The sequence below is a fragment of the Durio zibethinus genome, chromosome 22 (assembly GCF_047325235.1).
Source record: "Durio zibethinus cultivar Kanyao isolate XHJ-2024 chromosome 22, ASM4732523v1, whole genome shotgun sequence".
NCBI classification, from domain to species: Eukaryota; Viridiplantae; Streptophyta; class Magnoliopsida; order Malvales; family Malvaceae; genus Durio; species Durio zibethinus.
In genome coordinates this window covers 5899033-5917650 of record NC_143183.1, presented here as the reverse complement: position 1 = coordinate 5917650, position 18618 = coordinate 5899033, and the positions used below count along the sequence as shown (strand labels likewise).

Here is an 18618-nt window from a genome sequence, read left to right as displayed (position 1 = left end):
TGTAAATCCATTCTTGAGAACTAAGATCTAAAACAGGGAATAGTACAATAATTTTATTTCTCTTTTCCTTTTCGGCCAACAAGGCCAATTATCAACCCATGAAAGTACCCCCACACCATATAGCATAAATATAACCACAATAAAAACAAAAAAAAAAAGGGGGGGAAAAGACAAGCAGAAAAGAAGAGAAAGGGCTCTTCCCCCCTCCCTCTCTTTCCTCTATCTCTGTCTTGCTTTACCAACTTAAACTCTTCTCCATGGCAGTACCAGTCTTAAAGTTGGTATTGTTCATCCTCTCCTTGCTAGTAAACAGCTTCTTGGTTGTTCAAGGAACAAGCTGGTGTGTGGCCAGAAGTGATGCAAGTAACCAAGCTCTGCAAACTTCACTGGACTATGCATGTGGCTCTGGTGCTGACTGCAGCCCTATTCTGTCAAATGGGCTTTGTTTTCTTCCAAACACTATCCTGGCTCATGCCTCTTATGCTTTCAATAGCTACTACCAACGTAGGGCCATGGCACCTGGTTCCTGTGACTTTGCTGGCACTGCCACTGTTGCTAAAACTGATCCCAGTTTGTTCCTTCTCCTTCAACTTCCTTTTCCTTTTTATTGGTTGGTTTTTACGACAGGGTTTTTGCTTATTTTATAATATTTTCCTCTTTTTTTTTTTATATAGGTTATGGATCTTGTATGTACCCATCTTCTCAAAGGTATGCATTTTTTTTCTCTTACATTATTAAAAAGCTGTCTTTAAAACTTATTATGTGTAAAAACAAACTTGGGATTCTACTATTTTCATCACAAGTACATTGCATTCTTTTGCTTTTTCCTTTTTTTTTTAACAAGGTAGCTTTAGAAAGATTTTGTTCTATTTTCTTCAGCTTCAAGCATTCTCTTGATTTTTTTTTTTTATACAGTCACTAGTACTAGTAATAGTAACATAATTCGATGCCTGTGATTCTTGAGGAAGAGTGAGCTTCTCTGATGATGCTCTAATTTGATAGATGCATGACACGTGTCTATATGCCTGGCATCTTGATCTCTAACCGTTCAGTTTTTTCCTGATGACAGTCGTGACTTTGTGCATGTCAGTTTTACTAGGCTTATGTCTCTTGTGCTCTTCTTTAACGCCTTGGCTTTCTCACTTTGTAGTGTTTTACTTATGTAATGTTTTGATGGAACGAGCTCATTTTTTTTAACCGTTGGATGATACTCTTTGTTCAAGGACATCCAACGGACTAGATACTCCAGATACGGGCATGCTGTGGTTATCCGTGACTGTATGTTTATCTGTGTCTGCGGTATTGAATTAGTGATGCAAATATGCTTAGTTTTTGTCTAGCAAGAGATGGCTTGAGTCTTGAAAATATATTATTTACTATTAGGGGGGTTAGGTTCTCGGATTTTAATTTTAATTTTTTCTTCTCAAATTTAACTTTTTGTCATTTTATTTTTAAATTTGGTTGGATTTTTTTTTTTTTTTTTTGCATCAAGAATTTTATATTTTCAATAGTGACAAAAAAGAAAAAAAAAAGTAAGAGATTCAAAATTTTTTTTATCCCTAATTTTTTTTTCAGATTTCAAACGGAAAGTAAAATTTTTATCTCATTTATCTTCACTTAATTGTGTCTTTGGATTATATAGATAATGTTATTTTCCTCATAAACATAGTAATTTTTTTATAAAATATTATAAAAATAAATTTCTTTAATATATTTTAAACAAAAATCATGTCTTTTAGATTAAAAGCATGATCTTCGTTATATTTTCAACAACTTTATCGCAAAGGTCGATTTGCATATTTTTTTATGTAGAGACAATCAATCTCAGAATAGTGATTAGGCTTTGTATGATTTAACAACATTTTGAAAATATTTAACTAAATATATAAATAATTTATAATAAAAAAATCCCATAAAATATTAAACAAATAAGTTATTTTTATATTTTCATATTTTTCATATGTTATTAATGTGTTATCAAAGATTATAATATAAATGATTTTATTAGATAATATTAAAATTTTCTAACCAAATACAAAAATGGTTTTACATTTGCTAAGGTAAGAAACCTTAGGAAGTTCCCAATTGTCATATTGGTTTTTTGTTACTATATTAATTTGATTTATTTTTTTTTAATTTTCCTTGAAATACTCTGTGTCTGTTAAGGTCTTGCGTCTATTTCATTAAATGATGAGGTCTTCTCACCACATTGTTCCACTTTACATATCCCTTAAGCTAGGATAAACAAAATGCTATGCATATTTTGAACACATAAGAGTGTAATAGCCCATTTGGTACAATGGAGAGCTATGGTGGGAGAGCTCCTCATCGCATTGCATACTTAATTTTTGAATTCATTAAGGAGCTCTCTCCACCAGACCATCCTATTGTACCAAATGAGGCCTAACTATAGTTAGATTGTACACTCTAAGGTATCCATATAATATGCACATATTAGAAGGTTGAGTTTTGACGAGTTATTGGTTGCGTCTTTGAGCTTTAGGTTGCAAGATTCTTTTTTAAGTAAAAAAAAAATGTATTTTATATTATAAAATTCCAAGAAAATGTTAAAACACTTATTAATCTTAGCTATCCATGCGCTACTTACACTAAAGTTTATGTATGTATTGCTAAAATGGTTAGGATCACAATAGACGATAGTCCTTAACAAATTAGACAATACTTCTTAACAACTTCTTGGAGCTCTGGCAATATATATTGAAGGGAAAAAATGTAACTAAAGTTGTAAACTTCTTAAGAAATGGCAATGCCCTTTGTTGAAGGGGAGGAAATGCAAATGGCATCACACTCCATTCAATGAAGTAAATAGGAGTTTCAGAAAGCATAACATAATCTTACATAATTTACAATTTGTTATGGATGGGATGGCTTTGTTTACTAGGAGGGGAGAGGGTTAAAATCCAATTGGACTTTAATGGTCCAGTCCTAATTCCAACCCTTCATCACAATCACCCTTTCCAGTTATTTCCAATTATATTTGTCACTTTTTTTTGTCATTATAGTGCAAGGATGAAATTGTCTCTGCCCCTAACAATTTATTATATATTATATTAAATTAAAAAGTTATTCAAAAATTTTAAAATGAAAAAGAAAAAAAAAAAGAAAAAAGAAAGTTAAATGGGTGAGATATTTTCCTCCTGCTACTATAATCCCAAAGATAAAAAGGAAAAAATGGAGGATATGGGCATAATTGAAAAGAAAGGCTATGGTGCGAAGAGGGTTTTGGATTGTGGGATTTTAGGCCATATGTGGTTGTTAATGGTCGAATCGCATTGGTCTTACCCGTATGGTGGAGGCCTTCAACTGGCCTAAATTAGAGCTAAACGTCCATCCAAATGAGGCCCTGATGAGTAAATGTTTCTAGATGAGTAGAAAAATGCTTGTATTAATAGTTTAAGTTTCATATTCCAATAAGTACTCTGCCCAAAGGAAGGAGACGAAGCAAGTTTTTTCTTCCCTTATCGGCTTAACGATTAGTGGGAAAGGATCCTCTCTGCTATTAAAAAATAATGGATGTTTTTACTGTTTTTATCACAAAACAACACATAGTAAAAGCAGTGGAAATCTTTACTATTTTTTTAATAACAGAAAGGATTCTTCTATGACTCAACTAGGATGACCATACTTGGACAATTATCCAATTTGAGGACTAATCATTTTACTACCTCAACTCATAGTCCTAAGGTTTGGTATTTAATTCATGGTGACTGCATTTACTCTTATCGATGTTAGGGCCATCAGTGAGGCCAAGGTTAGGTCCATTAAATCCAAGTTATCTTCTGTGTGGTTTCTGAATGATAACCACGCAAATATTTTTTTTTTAAGGTCAAGGTTTGGTGTTCTTTTGATGAGGTATAAGGCTGCTAACCAAAGGACTTTTAAGGCTATGAGAATGTGGTAAAGCATGGCATCAAGAATCCAGTATAGCTCTTGCCTGCGCCACTAGGCTCAAAGCATGTCCATTAGTGGCTTGAAATAGAATAGCCCCACTAAGCAGTTGATTGTAATTTGCTGTATGGAAATAAAATATATATATATTAAATATTCCTGTAATCAACTCAAACAGTGTGGATTGTCGGATATTTAATACAATATATATAACGAACAAGTGAAAGGCTGAACTCTCAGCCTGCCATATCACCGCTTTCGCCTGCCCATTGTAGAGTCCGAATATGTATGTTGTTCGGTTCTTTATACTTTTTCTCCTTTTTTTTTTTTTTTTGCTTTGTTTTAAACCGTTTGATTGCTTCCGGTCTTTGTAAATGGGTGGAATGCCTTTTTTGCTATCTGTTATTTATTTGGTTTTTTTCCAACTCATTTCTCTACATCGTATGTTAGTGGTTTTCTTATTTCTTTTTGTATGTTTCAATATTTCTATCATTTGCTTCACTTTTCAAGAATGCTTTTTCATTTTTTATGTGAATTTGGAAGGATAGGCACTACTACTTTATTAGAAAATGGGCAACTTGGGAAATTTTTCTTAAGATGGTACTGGTGGTCCACCAAAGACTACTTTTGGACTAGTTTTTCTTTTTATTCCCCCTCTTTATGGTAGTAAAAATAAAACAGAAACATTTTACAATTCTTTTTCCCACAAGCATGTTCCTACATGGTCCTATCTTAGGACAATTAGTTGATCTTAGTTTAGACTACTGAAAGCTCTTAGACAAACTTTGATTGGATTTTGATTGAGCTAAGTCATGTGTTGTTGTTTACCGTAACTTTGGTCAGGTTGGTCCATCTTGCTAGGCAAAGCTCACTTGTCTAAACTCTAATTTGATCTTTCAACAGTTCTGGATTTTGACAAACACCAACCAAATTGGTTTTGTGTAAGCTTGACTGGATTTGATCAGATGATTCTTACCAAACACTTCTATGCTGCCCTATCATTATTTGTAGTTCTTGTCTCCGCTCTTTGTGCGATTAAACAGCTTGAGTTGTTAAATTTCCAGCACAGCCGGAGGGATAGCTACACCAACAACAGTGACAGGCAACCCCAATGTACCGACAACTACGGGAACTACACCAGTCAATGGCGGCAATGGCAGTACTGGACAAAATAACCCTGGAATGACCCCTCCAATACCCACAACAGATGATTCTAAAGCTCCATTGGATTGTATAATCGCCATAAGCTCAATCTCAGTTATGCTCTTACTTGTTCTATCATTTATTTTGCACCCCATATGGATCTTTTAAGAGATGCATGACCCAACGACGGGAAGAGGCGTTTTTGTTAGAAGTTGGAGCCTTTTTCTAGCTTTATTGAACAACACTCCATGATTTCGCCTGCTTTTCTGGACATATTCAGGCATCAAATTGGTTATTCTAGAGATCCAATCTAGCATTATTAGTAGCAAGGAGCTAGAGTGAGCACTGGTAAGATCTCTAATAGAATCCAACCTTCTTAGCTCTCTCAAATTCAATTCAATATTTCAATGTTATTCTTCAATGTTTCCTGGTGTGTGTGTATATATATATATATATATATATATATATACATATATATATGAGATGTAAACAAAACAGCTATCATCTATGGATTTTCCTTTTATGAATCTAGATCTTTTCTGGGTTTGATCATTACCTGTTTATTGCCAAACGTAGATCAGGAGAAGTTGAGTTGAACAAGTTCAAGGTTTTTATTCGATCAGTTCTCAGTTCATCGAATTAATTGATCCAATCGAATTAATCAAGTAAATGTAAAATGGTGAAATTGTAACAAACTCCTTTTTCTTTCTTATAAATTGTGGTAACTAGTGATATAGCAATACCAACAATGAGCATTTGGGATCTGCCTAATTATACGAATTAAGCCCCTGAAGAAAATGAACTTGACATAGAAAATCCTAATCTTGAGAAAATTTTAATATAGTAATCTTTCCGGGTTACAAATGAATGGATCCTAAATGACAAAGAATGATCTCGAACAAGTCCAGATATAGAAACAGTTTTAAGTCAGAAAAACACTACTGGTCATGAAAATGGTGATGGTACCCTCAGGCTTTTTTTCTTAACAATCTGCTCCTCAATCTTCTCTTTCCTTGATTGAGTCTGGGACTTCTATACCTGAGACAGAAACAACGTGTAATAAATAAGCAAGCAAAATATTGGGGAAGGGCTAGAACCAAGCCACAGTTTTTCCTATGGAATTAACCCTTTTTTTTTCCTTTTAATTTGCATTGTTTTTCATGCATTTTTAGATTTAAAATCACGCCACTCTTCACTTTCAATTTCTTGACTTTCAGCTGTCAAAATTCAAAAGCTTAATGACCTTTGGGTCAACTGGGGCACCGATCTGGCTGCATTACTATGTAAATCACATCGTGACCAGCCCAGCGCTTGTCCTGATTACGGTACCAAGCCCACAAGGCATGAGTCTGATTTTTAACCTGTGAGCCACACAAACGATACTCCATTAGTGGGCACTCTTATTACGACTATTCAAAATTGAATACCTTTCTGTATATGTTTCTACATAGTTTAATTTATACTAGATATTAAATTTCATAATTTAAAATATAATATGATAATATAATATAAAAAAGACATAAAGTTAACATATTAAAATTTTAATAAAAATCATATATGAATTTAATAATTCTTAAAATTTTTATTTTATTTTTCTTACGTAATATTAATTGAAATATGTAATTTTCATATAAAATACAACACAAATATATAAATTATCAATATTTTATATTATATTAATATACGAATTGTTAGATCTGCTAGATATAACTAATTCCTTAGTATATTTGAAGGCTAGCTAGATTTTAATTGGCTACATGAAACTCTGTTAGTATGTCACTGCATAAGAAACTCATGGCGTCCAGTAAAAAATTGTAATGATACAAACTGAAGCTTCAATGTTGGTGCTCCAATTTTGTAGGCTTTTTTCTTTTTTTTTTTAAAGGGTAAATCACTTCCTATTTGGAAAACCTTGCTAATTGTTTTTACCAATTCAAGAGTAGCTTTTTAGTCATTCCCAACAGAAACAGACTGTTGACATTTTCATATAGTAGTTGTAAATGACAGTGCAAGTATGGCAATATGTGATTGTGTCACGTATTCATTACCTTTTTCCTTTAAAATCAGTTTATTTAAGGTATGCAACGTCAACATTTTTAAATTTCAGTGATATCCTTCCATATTTGATATAAGATTAGAGTATTTGTATACTTCTTTCTCTCCCACTCAATCTTGTGACGCTTTTGTTACTGATCACTTTACTTATCTTCTTTCAAAACGTTTGACGTAGGTCAAACGATCTAAGATCTGCTCTAATAACACTTGTCACATAATCATTACCCTCTCCCCTCAAAACCGACTTATCAAAATATGCAACGTCAATATTTTTAAACTCCAATAATCTCTTTTTCATATCCGATATGAGATTAAAGTATCTTATCTGCTCCTTTTTGACAATTGCAACATGTTATCTAATGTGCATTTGATGTGCATGAATGAGTTTGAGAGAGAGAGAGAGAGAGAGAGAGAGAGAGAGAGATGTACCGCAAGAATCCCATAGCCAAAGCTAGTGTCTCTCTATGCACTATATTCAGGCTGTTCATTCCAGCAGAAATTACCAGCTGCCGGTCCTGATGTAAAATTGAATGCACAGAAGCCACCCATAAATCTGTCTGGGGTAGTAGAGGGTTCTGGACAATTACTAGGATCATCAGCATGCTTAAGTGTCAAGTTCTTTTCATTTCCACCGCTACCAACAGTGATATGAACAGGACCACAAGGATCCAAAGTGTAGTTGTACACTCGGTTTGATCTCTCATAGGCATTAACCTGATTCATTGTCAACAAATTTTCCTTTTGTTTTAGTACCCTCTAGTATTCTAAATCAAATAAACTTTACAGTATTGTTTATAACATTTTGTATGGGCTTATCACAGAGATGGTAAACTGATCTTACTTGTCCATTGAAAACAATGTCGACACCATGCTTATATAGCATTTCTTCCATTTCCACTCTCATATATTCTGCTTCTCTATAATGTTCATTGTAGGTGCTGTACCAGGGAGTGTGCCAAGCAGCTGCCTGCCATGGTGTCACACTTCGGTTGACATTACTCAGATCTCTTTCGAGCCACTTATACTGATCAGCTGCAACCAAAGAGCAAGATAGTCTCATTATGAGGCAAGTAAACAAGAAGAAAAGAACATGTACAAAATAAGAAAGGATAATGAGGAAAATGGGTGAATTGATGACTTTACATGATTTATCATAGGAAACATATGCACCGAGCATCACAAAATGTATTCCGCCGGTATGAAAAGAATAGTACAATGTGGAGCCACTATTGTTGGATGGAAATGCAAATCGAGAACTGTAAGCGTTGAACATCTGATTATCAGCGTGTTTTTCAATCTCATGATCCCCTTCTATCACCATTGTTGGAACAGTAGCTGTTGGAATCTACATAAACCTGCAAACAATATCCCAGTTTCATTCCTGATTTTATCTCTAATCCTATAAACAAAATCACAAGATTATATTGTGGACACTAGTTCTCAACAAGGATTTGGTTTTTCTGCATTGGTAAATTCATAAAGAACCACTGAATTTGAAAAGTGGAAAAGAGCCTACCAAAGGGGAAGGCTGCCTACAGTGCAGATCTAGGATATTTTTCTTGAGTATCCACTTATAACATATATAGAACGCTGTTGATGAATTTATCAATTTTGTCCACAGAAAAGGTGTCTAAAGGAAAATTTTTGGTGTGTCAGCGCAAAATTTTCCTTCAAATTTTTTTATTTTCCAATTTTTTGGGTGTCCATTCACACCCGAATCCAAAGCATAAATCCGCCCTTGGCTACCTAAGTTCCATACCTTCCCCGATAGTCCCAACGAGGCTGATATGATTCCTGCAAAGGAGTTTGCGGGGATGATCAAGAGCTACAGTTAGAGAACTTTCCATTTGTAAGATATAAGTCAGCAAAACTTAAATCCCCAATCAACAAAGCAAGATCTTGACGGTTGGCTAGCATGTGACTAATTGTTGTACTTGTGTTATAAGTAAGACCCAGGTCTCCAACCACCGCTACTCTGCTTGGATAGTCTCCAGGCGGGGAACGCATTGTCCTAAAATAATGAACAACACTTATTGCTGGTATAGAAGGATCTCCACATTGATATTCATACAGAGTATCAGGATCCAACGCTGCAGAAAGACATGAGAGTAAAGTGATACTAACTCAAAAGATTCAAGATTCTATGCCCTCATTTGCACCAAATGCACACCTCCCTCTTCCCCATGCATGAAGGACAAATATTATGTAAGAATTTACTAAATGAACCCAAATGTTGTTGTAACTCAACTGAAACCATCAAGAAGTAAAAGTTTGTTTTGATTGACTAATAGAGTTTTAAGTCTGCTTTTGACTGACATTGTTTATGATCATCAATATTCAATCATAGGAATTCTGAATCAATGAGTATGTTAGTGCCACATGAAAACATGTGACACAAAAATTAGAAAATACAGTCCAAAGAAAAAATCAACAATCTTCCATGGTTCAATATGTGATGATCAATCACTCGGTCACAAGGAGCAGATGTCCTGCTATAATTCATATAAGCCCTAACAAACTAGAAACCAAGGTAATGCAAACTGCAAAAGATGACTATGCATGAGAATCCAGTGAAGAACTCAACGCTTCCTGGTTCACAAGAAGCAAAATGAACAGAAGAGAATAGACTACAGCTGATGAACTTTTATTGAAAACCAAAAAGACACTTGAAGAGCAAAAAAAGTGCATAGCTCTAGCGTCAATATGATGGATTATCTGATTCCTGTGACAATAACTTGGTGGATAATTCCAGAAGTGTAGTTTTTTAGGCCTTCATTAGGATGTTCTTGATTGTAAACAAAGGAATTCCCTGTAGCTTGATTATTCCTGCCTGATTTATAGATTCCGTATTGAACAACACTTGCTACACTTTTGAGGACCCAGTGGTTTTATATCATCACCAATTTGATATTCCACTGAAAATTTAGTTCATAAAAAATTAATGAAAAATCAGAAGAAAGCAAATACTATAATCAAATTTGAGGAAGACATGACTCCTGACAGAAAGGCAAATAAAAGAAACCCAAAACTCAGAACAATAAATCAGCATGAAGCATGAAAAAAAAAACAGTTTTAACACAATGGCACAAGGACTTCGATGACTCAAGAAATTTTGTTTTTCCTGTTTCCTGAAAACAGCTATTTAAATTCGGTAGCAAAACTTGTCTTAAAAGCACCATTAACTGATTGGTAATCTGTTAAAATTGAAGTTCTTAATTACGATATTCGGTATTTGAAGTTGCCAAGATTTGATATCCGGTCATTAGAACCAAGAATTAACTATTAGTTAAAAAAAAGAGTTCAACAGTCTACCAACCAACCATACAACAGCTATTCGATATCCATAATTGCCATGCCTTTACAAGAACAAATCAGAAAGTAAAAACCAGATAAAAGAATACATAAACAACATACAGCAGATTACAAAAAGGAAAAAGAAAAGTACCTGTGATCCATGTAATCCAAACAGAGCTATAGTGTGAAGAGAGAGAAAGTGAAATTTGTTCAGGCTGAAAATTAATCTTTGGCCTTAGCAAAGGATACTTATCAGTTGGCAAGCCAGTCATTTTTCCAAGAATGCTATAGTTTACAGGCACAGTAACTGGCTTGAAAGGTCCTTCAAGGGTTGATGGAAATCCCCCATTAACTACAAATATGAAGCTCAGCAGAATCAAGCGATGTATTAGCCTGTTTAAAATCACCATAGCCAAAACCAGCATGGAAAAAGAAAGAGGCAAAGGTTTCTAAAAAGTCATACAGAAGATATTGAATAGTCTTTGTACATATAGGTGCAGTATAATTATAAAAAAATTATAAGTTTATAAACAATAAGATATCAACTTTGATTCAACTCCGAATTGTTGTAATCCTTATCATAGTCTAACAAGGAGAAATAATGGGATTTTAATCCTAGCTCTGTTTTATTTTTATTATTGGAGATCATACATTTTATTTTTCTTTTTTTCTATATATATATATATTTAACTCTCCTATCAAATTTAGAAAGTTATTATTTTATTAAATCAATAATGTATCATTAAATTTAATATTAGTATTTAGCCCCTGAATTTTTTTTAATTATTTTGATAGTAATGACATAAGCTTTTGGGCGGCATTGATGTGTTTGCAGGTAAAGCTCAAATTGAGCCCACTTAGGCCTGCCCATGGATACAAATTATTTTTTAAAAATTAAAATAACAAAAAAGTGATGAGGATTATTATTTAGATAAATCTTTATAGTTTTATTATCTTCAAATAAATTTTTAATTTGAATTTATGTCTAAATAAGTTTTTAATTTTTAATTTGTATCCAAGTAAGTACTTAATCTTTAATTTATATCTAAATAAATCTTAAATATAAAATTAATTTTTTCATTTAAAATCAGAATTTATTTAGATACAATAAAAATATAAATGTTTATTTAAATAAAATAATAAAATTTTAAAAAAATTAATATTTTAACCTTACCTAAAATATGATTTATTTCATGACAAAGATCAAAGGATAATAGATTGATTCTTATTTATCAATGATATCTCACTGTCAAGGTAATTGATTGAATCTCATGAAATTATTTCATAAAAATTCATTAATATCTTTTTCAATAATCCATTTTATTTCAATTTTTATTTAATTATTTTTATAATTATTTTTAATTACTATTAAATTAAATTTTGACTAAATTATCTGTTCATATATATATATATATATATATATATAGAAAGGATGTAATGTTACTCATAAAAGATGATGGTACAACATATCGTCACTTTGATCGGGTCAAATTTATGCATTTACTTCAAAGTAAGAAACTGGAAATTATAATAACGAAATGATCCTTTTGAATCTTTGATTATTGGCTTTTCAATCTTTCTCTATAATTGTGCTTTGGAAGTCTGAGCTCACCCTTTGTGAGAAAACCTTGAAATTACCTGGCAAAATGAAATATTAAAAGAAAAAAAATGAAAAACAAGTAATCTATTGTCAATCTCTGTGATCAAATGCTAGTAAGTAATGTCATACAATTTATATATGATAACTTAAAATTCGATTTAATAATACAACACAAAAATAATATAAAATAAATATGAAAGTAATCCAATTTAAAAGTTCAACAAAAACATATATGAAGTTAGTAATAAAAAATATCATATTTTTGTGTCAATTGACTTTGTAATTTTGTGTTTTATATATATTTAACATGAAATAAATACAACATAAATAATTCAATTATCAAATCTAATACAATTTGATAATGACAGAAATTTTCTTTTAGCTCGAATGACTCAAAGCATCTTATCATAAACAATCCATTTGTGCTTAAATATCAGCCGGTTGATTTTGGTGTTTTAAGATGCAATGGATTTGTAAGAGTTGAATATGCATAAGTTTAAAAGATTACCTCTGGTTCAACAGGGCATCTATCAGGTTGCCTCACTATATAAATCACATCACCTGCAGTGCCATAAGCGTCCTGATTGCGGTACCATGTCCACAGAGCATGAGTCTCATTTTTCACCTGAAAAACACTTGCTGATTATGAGTTTGTAATTCAATTTTAAGAACTTCCATTGAAAGAAGCTCTATAAAGTTTCTGCAGTATACCTCTAGAATTCCATGGCCAAAGCTGCTTTCTCTGTATGCACTATAATCAGGCTGCCTGTCCCAGCAGAATTTACCTGCTGCGGGGCCAGATGTAAAGTTAAATGCACAAAACCCACCCATAAATTTATCCGGCGTGGTTGATGGTTCCGGGCAGTTTCCAGGTTCATCGGCATGTGTAATTGCCATTTTCTCTCGGTTGCCACCATCACCAACTGTAATATGCACAGGACCACAAGGATCCAAACTGTAATTATACACTCGGTTTGACCTCTCATAGGCATGAACCTGTTGATTGATTATTGCAAAATTGATCATCAGCTCTCCAAGTGCATGTAATTTGTCATTGACAAACAACAATTATATGCTTTCATTCACAAACATAAATTCAAGTTAAATGATGTTCATTGTAAAACTTTGACTTACATGTCCATTGAAGACTATGTCAACTCCATACTTGTATAATAATTCTTCCATTGCGACCCTCATACACTCTGCTTCTCTATAATGTGCAGTATAGGTGCTGTACCAAGGAGGATGCCATGTTGCCACTAACCATGGAGTCACTTTTCTGTCAACTTTATCTAGGTCCTTCTTTAACCACCGGTATTGATCCCCTGTTGAAAAAAAAAATAGAGGATTCTAATTATTTGGTTTCTAAGGCTAGGCGATTGGCTTTTTTCAGTCCTGTATCTATGGAGTACTGGCGCTTATCAGCTTAACGTTTGTGTCATGACAAGCGTTCCAAAGGAAGTAGCAGGGTGTTTTAATCTCACATCCAATAAAAAGGAGAAGGTCATTGGGCATATAAGTGTTAGCTTTGCGCACCCAATGCCAAAGGGTAATGGCCACATGATAAGTGGAGTTACATATAATGGAAGAGGTAGACAGATGGTATTGGCTTTTGAGCTCACCTGATTTGTTATAGTTGGCATAGCCGCCTAGCATCACAAAATGAATGCCACCTGCATTAAAAGAATAATAGAATGTAGATGATGATCCACTTTCTTCGGATGGAAATGCAAATCGAGCACGGTAAGCTGCAAATGTCTGATTCTCAGCCTGTTCTTCTATCTCATGGTTCCCTTCTATCATCATCATCGGAACTTTAGACACCAGAGCCTGCATAAATCTGGTAGCAAGTACACCACGATGATCTTATCAGGCAAATAATTAATTTGCTTCTAACGTTAAATGAAATGCAAATGTGGCCAACAGCCTGGTGGATTGCTGGACTTTTATTTCCACTGATCCGAATTCAAATTCCAACAACCTTAAATATAAAAAAAAAAAATGCAAATGTGACAGAAAGTAATTTTATTTGGAAACTGATTGAAACAAAAGAAAGATTCAGATCATAATTAATTCACCTTCCCCAATAATCCCAACGAGGCTGATAGGTTTCATGAATAGGGCTATCAGGAAAGGAGCAGGAGTAGCAATCAGAACCAGTTCCATTGGTAAGATACAAGTTTGCATAGCTTGCATCCCCAAGTAACAGGACAAGATCAGGATGATTTGTCATCAGGTGACCGATTGTTGAAGTTGTATTATAAGTAAGCCCCAGGTCTCCAACCATTCCTATTCTTCCCGGATAATTCCTTGGACCAGAAACTGGCATTGTTCTAAAATAGTAAACATCACTCGTTGCTGGGATGGATGGATCTCCACATTGGTAGTAATATAAGGTGTTAGGTTTCAAACCTGCAAAATTTTCAATTTCATCGGAGATGTAAAACTTTCACAAGTTGGTATTTCACATAAATACAAGTGACATAACTAAAAAATAAAAATAAAAATAAAATGGGCCAGTTCTTGATTATTTAAACATATTAAATTAAGTGAAAAAAAAAGAGGAATTAACATATAATATATCACTTTCCACTAAAATGACTAATAACGCAATATTAAAAACAAACAAACATAAACAGTTCATAAATATATTCGATTTTTATTCATTTATTAAGTTTATCAAATGATAAATTTATATGTTTTTTAGTTTCCTTATTTTGGTGCACATCTTGAGCTCTTAGAGGGATTTTTTTTAATACAATCAAACTAAGCTAGATATTTTTATTATTTTATAAGCTCCTATAAATTTATACATGTGATTCAGTCTACGAGTGGGGTTCGAATTTTTTAATCCTCAAATAAAAACAAAAAGTGATTGAGCACCTCAAGAAAACTGGCCAATTGCAGATATAGCAAATATTCAATGGAAAGAAATTGTGAGAAGAAAACAAAGCTGAAGAGAAGAGAAGAGAAGAAAAAATAAATGGTCATGATCATTTACCAGTGAGACGAACGTGATGAATAATTCCAGAGGTATAGTTTTGGAGGCCTTGGAATTGATAAAGTTGGCTGTAAACTAGGGAATGGCCCACTGCTCGATTTGTCAATGCGAATCGTAACATGCCATATCTAACAACGCTTCCCACCCTTTTTCGATCCAATTGCTTTACATCATTGCCTATCTGAAATGCCCCTGCAATTTTTTATTTATATAGTGAAAGGGGGGCAATGTCAACACTTGTCATCAATTAATGGGAAGCTGAATTCTTAAAAAAAAAAAATTTATATTCAATGTTGATAGTATTTGAATTTTGATAATTAAAGAACCAACACTTTTATTAATAATTTGTTAGCAAATTTTTAATTTTAACGATCAAATTTTATTTTTTTATAATCTCAAATATAAAAAAAAAAATTAAAATATCAAAAAAATCTCAAATTTGAAAATGATAACACTTTTATTGGTTTAAACTAATATAAATGAATTTATATTTGACACAATAATAATATATAATTTTATACATTATCATTAAATGATAAATTATTATATTATTAATGAGCAAGATTTAAATAATTATAAATCCTAAAACATAAATAATAAAAGTTAATTTTAATTTATTTTTAAATACGTCTCAACTTTCAAATCTGTTCGATAATATGTCAACGAATTTTTGTAGTCTAATATAATCTCAAAATTTTTTAGGCTTATAAACAATGGAATATTCAAACAATATGCGTAAAAGATTCCTTTTCAAAGTCAAATTTTATAAACTTAAAATGTTAAAGTCTCGCGATATAGTCCCTGTCGTTTGTAATATCAGTCTCAAATTAAAATTTTATTTATTTATTATATATCTCACAAAAAATAAAATTATATTAACTTTTTTAGAGTTTATAAGATTTGATGCATTATGATTTAACATCTCATTTAGTAATTTTTTTTATAAAAATATTTAAATGAGGGGAGGATAGTCCGTTTCGGGTTAAAGATATGTAATAAGCTTCAACAAAAATTTATATTGTATTTATGTATCATTTATAAAAAAAATTGCTAATAATAAAAATCAAAACCTTATAAGATAAAATAATCAATTTTATCAATTTAATTAATTTCGTTGGCGATAATGAATTGTTAATTTTAATTAAGTATTTTATTTAGAGTTATGCTTTAAAAATTGAAAATGTACGAGGTAGTATATAGTTAGTATATATATATATTAATTTTCAAATGTAATTTTGAATCAATTTTTTTTTATTTATATTAAATTTTTATGTTCTTAATATGCACTGCAAAGGCTGTTTTTTCTTATAATTTTATTGGAAAGAACACTTGTCTTACTTATACTAAAACTTTATTTTCGTGATATAAAAAAAAATGTTCACTCCAAAGGCTGTTCTTTTTATAATTTTATTGGAAAGAACACTTGTCTTTTGAGCCCTAGCCAAGGCATTCATTAACAAGTCTTGTCAAACTCATGCGTGGAAGCAAAGAAAATCAAATGAAAAGCTGAAGAGATGGTAAAGAGCTAGAGAGCGGAGACCTGTAACCCAGCTAAGGCATTTATTAACAAGTCTTGTCAAACTCATGCGTGGAAGCAAAGAAATTCAAATGAAAAGCTGAAGAGATAGTAAAGAGCTAGAGAGAGAAATCAAATGAAAAGCTGAAGAGATGGTAAAGAGCTAGAGAGAGGAGACCTGTAACCCAGGCAAGGCATTCATTAACAAGTCTTGTCAAACTCATGCGTGGAAGCAAAGAAATTCAAATGAAAAGCTGAAGAGATGGTAAAGAGCTAGAGAGAGGAGACCTGTAACCCAAGATATCCAGACTGAGTCATGGTTTGTAGAAAGAGAGAGTGAGATTTGCTCAGGCTTCCAAACCTTAACAGTCCTTTGAACTCGAGGATCGGTGTCAGGCAAGTCTATGGCATGCCCACGAAAACTCTTATCAAGATCCACTGTCGCAGGCTTGAAAGGTCCATCAAGTGTAGTTGGAATAGCCCATATACTTGTGCTTATTACCGCAACTGAAACAAATACTACCGCAATATACAAAGAAACTGAAACTGACCCCATATCTCAACTAAGCTTTCATGCAAGGCTAAGATTTGATGGAGAATTAGAAATATAACAGGAAAAGAACAAGCATATAGATAGCAGAACTAAAGCCTTGATGGCCTGTAGCTGAAGCTGAACTGTTTATATGGAAAACACACAAGGCAGTTGAAAAGGAAGGAAAATAAGGATGTTGAATAGGAAAGCATTTGTTTGTTGAGTGAAGGAAGATGTATATTTGGAGAAAGAGTGATTTTAGTAGGCTTTTATAATGAAACTGATCACTATTTGTCTATCAAAAAAGGGAAATGAAATGGGTTTTCTTTTGAAGCTATATATATAGGTAGTTATACTGCAAAATTCTCGTTCCACTTCATATGTGATTTTGTATGAACAGGCCATTAACTTGTTTCTTTTATTAGTTTGTTTATTGCATTTCGTCTTTTCCTTTAAAGTGTTACAACTTGTTAACAACTCACTGGCTTGCCTTTGAATGCTCCTTTGATCGGAACCTCAAGTCTTTTGATCCTGATTTTGGCATATTCCTTTGAATTCTCAAGTGATCACACTTGTAGTTTTTTTTTTTTTTTAATTATTTTGGCAACAATCTAATTTAGGAGCAATGCCGTATCCTTTCAAATGCTTCCATATTTACTAAAAGATGTACCTATTTTTTACAAAAGAAATCCAATTCTTCTTTTACTTATTTTTAGTGATTTCTTATAAAAAAAAAATCGAAATCTTCTTTTACTTATTTTTAGTGATGGATTCAAATTTTTTTAAGGGATCCATTTATGATATATATATATATATAATTATTGATGGAGTTTTATGAAAAATGTGTTTACTTATTTCATTGCGTATGTCGATACCATCGACATTGTTTTTGATAGGCAAAAGGTTCCAAATTTATTAAACATTTAAGTAAAAAAAAGTATAATCAAATCAACAATCATTCATATAAAATATAATAATTTAATGTAATTTAATATTTAATTTTTCTACCTCTACAAATGAAAAAAAAATCCATTAATTATAATAAATTACAAATACAATTACTCAATTACTTATAATTAATATTCACGAATCTTCTTACTATTTTTTAAATAAAATATTTTCAACCCAAATAATTATACATACATATCCAATCTTACAAACAAACATATATATATTGCCATTTTTAATCTTTTATAGTCTTATGAATGTCTCTGTAATAAAATTCTACAATTTTATTATATATTTTTTATATTTAATCTTGTATAAATCTTATTATTTATAAACATGTTAACTTGTTTATTAAAAAAAAATTTCCTCTTAAATTTTATTTTACAAATCTTTTTTTCATCAAACAATATTTAATCAATCTCAATAAAATCATAATCAAATTTCTTATAAAATTTGAATTACTATTCCAACAATTTCATCAAAATATCAAAAAGGTAAAATTAATTGTTTGCCCGTGTGTATAAGCATAGTGCTCTGTTTTGCACCCTGTTTTCCTCAGTTAAATCTTTTGGCAGAACCACAAGGTCAATTGTTTTGCGGCAAAGTAATAAACCTCTCGA

General features: G+C 32.1%; 2 protein-coding genes and 1 pseudogene across 3 annotated transcripts; 1 reads left to right on the top strand and 2 right to left on the bottom strand.

The window, feature by feature from the left end:
* The first annotated feature begins 142 nt into the window (after positions 1 to 142).
* LOC111307871 (PLASMODESMATA CALLOSE-BINDING PROTEIN 2-like) lies at positions 143 to 5603 on the top strand. Its single transcript, XM_089751990.1, has 3 exons — positions 143 to 570; positions 675 to 708; positions 4974 to 5603. Exons 1-3 carry the CDS (start codon positions 258 to 260, stop codon positions 5218 to 5220), a joined length of 594 nt encoding a protein of 197 aa, XP_089608116.1. The 5' UTR covers positions 143 to 257; the 3' UTR covers positions 5221 to 5603.
* Positions 5604 to 5842: 239 nt separating this feature from the next.
* LOC111307062 (purple acid phosphatase 15-like) lies at positions 5843 to 11389 on the bottom strand (annotated as a pseudogene). Its single transcript, XR_016332136.1, has 8 exons — positions 10553 to 11389; positions 9822 to 10022; positions 8867 to 9189; positions 8251 to 8462; positions 7949 to 8139; positions 7537 to 7821; positions 6296 to 6413; positions 5843 to 6090 (listed from the first exon to the last, which is right to left on the bottom strand). The product of XR_016332136.1 is annotated as a purple acid phosphatase 15-like (transcript).
* Positions 11390 to 11873: 484 nt separating this feature from the next.
* Positions 11874 to 17380, bottom strand: LOC111307868 (purple acid phosphatase 15-like). Its single transcript, XM_089751989.1, has 8 exons — positions 16807 to 17380; positions 15003 to 15194; positions 14080 to 14413; positions 13624 to 13841; positions 13136 to 13326; positions 12713 to 12997; positions 12510 to 12626; positions 11874 to 12039 (listed from the first exon to the last, which is right to left on the bottom strand). The coding sequence occupies exons 1-8, from the start codon at positions 17072 to 17074 to the stop codon at positions 12010 to 12012; spliced, it is 1635 nt and encodes a 544-aa protein (XP_089608115.1). The 5' UTR covers positions 17075 to 17380; the 3' UTR covers positions 11874 to 12009.
* Between the last annotated feature and the right edge of the window lie 1238 nt (positions 17381 to 18618).

What these genes read in the sequence shown, in the direction of transcription:
- LOC111307871 (XM_089751990.1), top strand. Translation starts at nt 258, where the DNA reads ATGGCAGTACCAGTCTTAAAGTTGGTATTGTTCATCCTCTCCTTGCTA. An exon ending in TGTTGCTAAAACTGATCCCA is followed by an intron (nt 571 to 674) that starts GTTTGTTCCTTC and finishes TTTTTTATATAG; the next exon opens with GTTATGGATCTTGTATGTAC. An exon ending in ATGTACCCATCTTCTCAAAG is followed by an intron (nt 709 to 4,973) that starts GTATGCATTTTT and finishes TTAAATTTCCAG; the next exon opens with CACAGCCGGAGGGATAGCTA.
- LOC111307868 (XM_089751989.1), bottom strand. Translation starts at nt 17,074, where the DNA reads ATGGGGTCAGTTTCAGTTTCTTTGTATATTGCGGTAGTATTTGTTTCA. An exon ending in CTGGATATCTTGGGTTACAG is followed by an intron (nt 15,195 to 16,806) that starts GTCTCCTCTCTC and finishes AAAAAATTGCAG; the next exon opens with GGGCATTTCAGATAGGCAAT. An exon ending in ACATAGTCTTCAATGGACAT is followed by an intron (nt 12,998 to 13,135) that starts GTAAGTCAAAGT and finishes ATCAATCAACAG; the next exon opens with GTTCATGCCTATGAGAGGTC.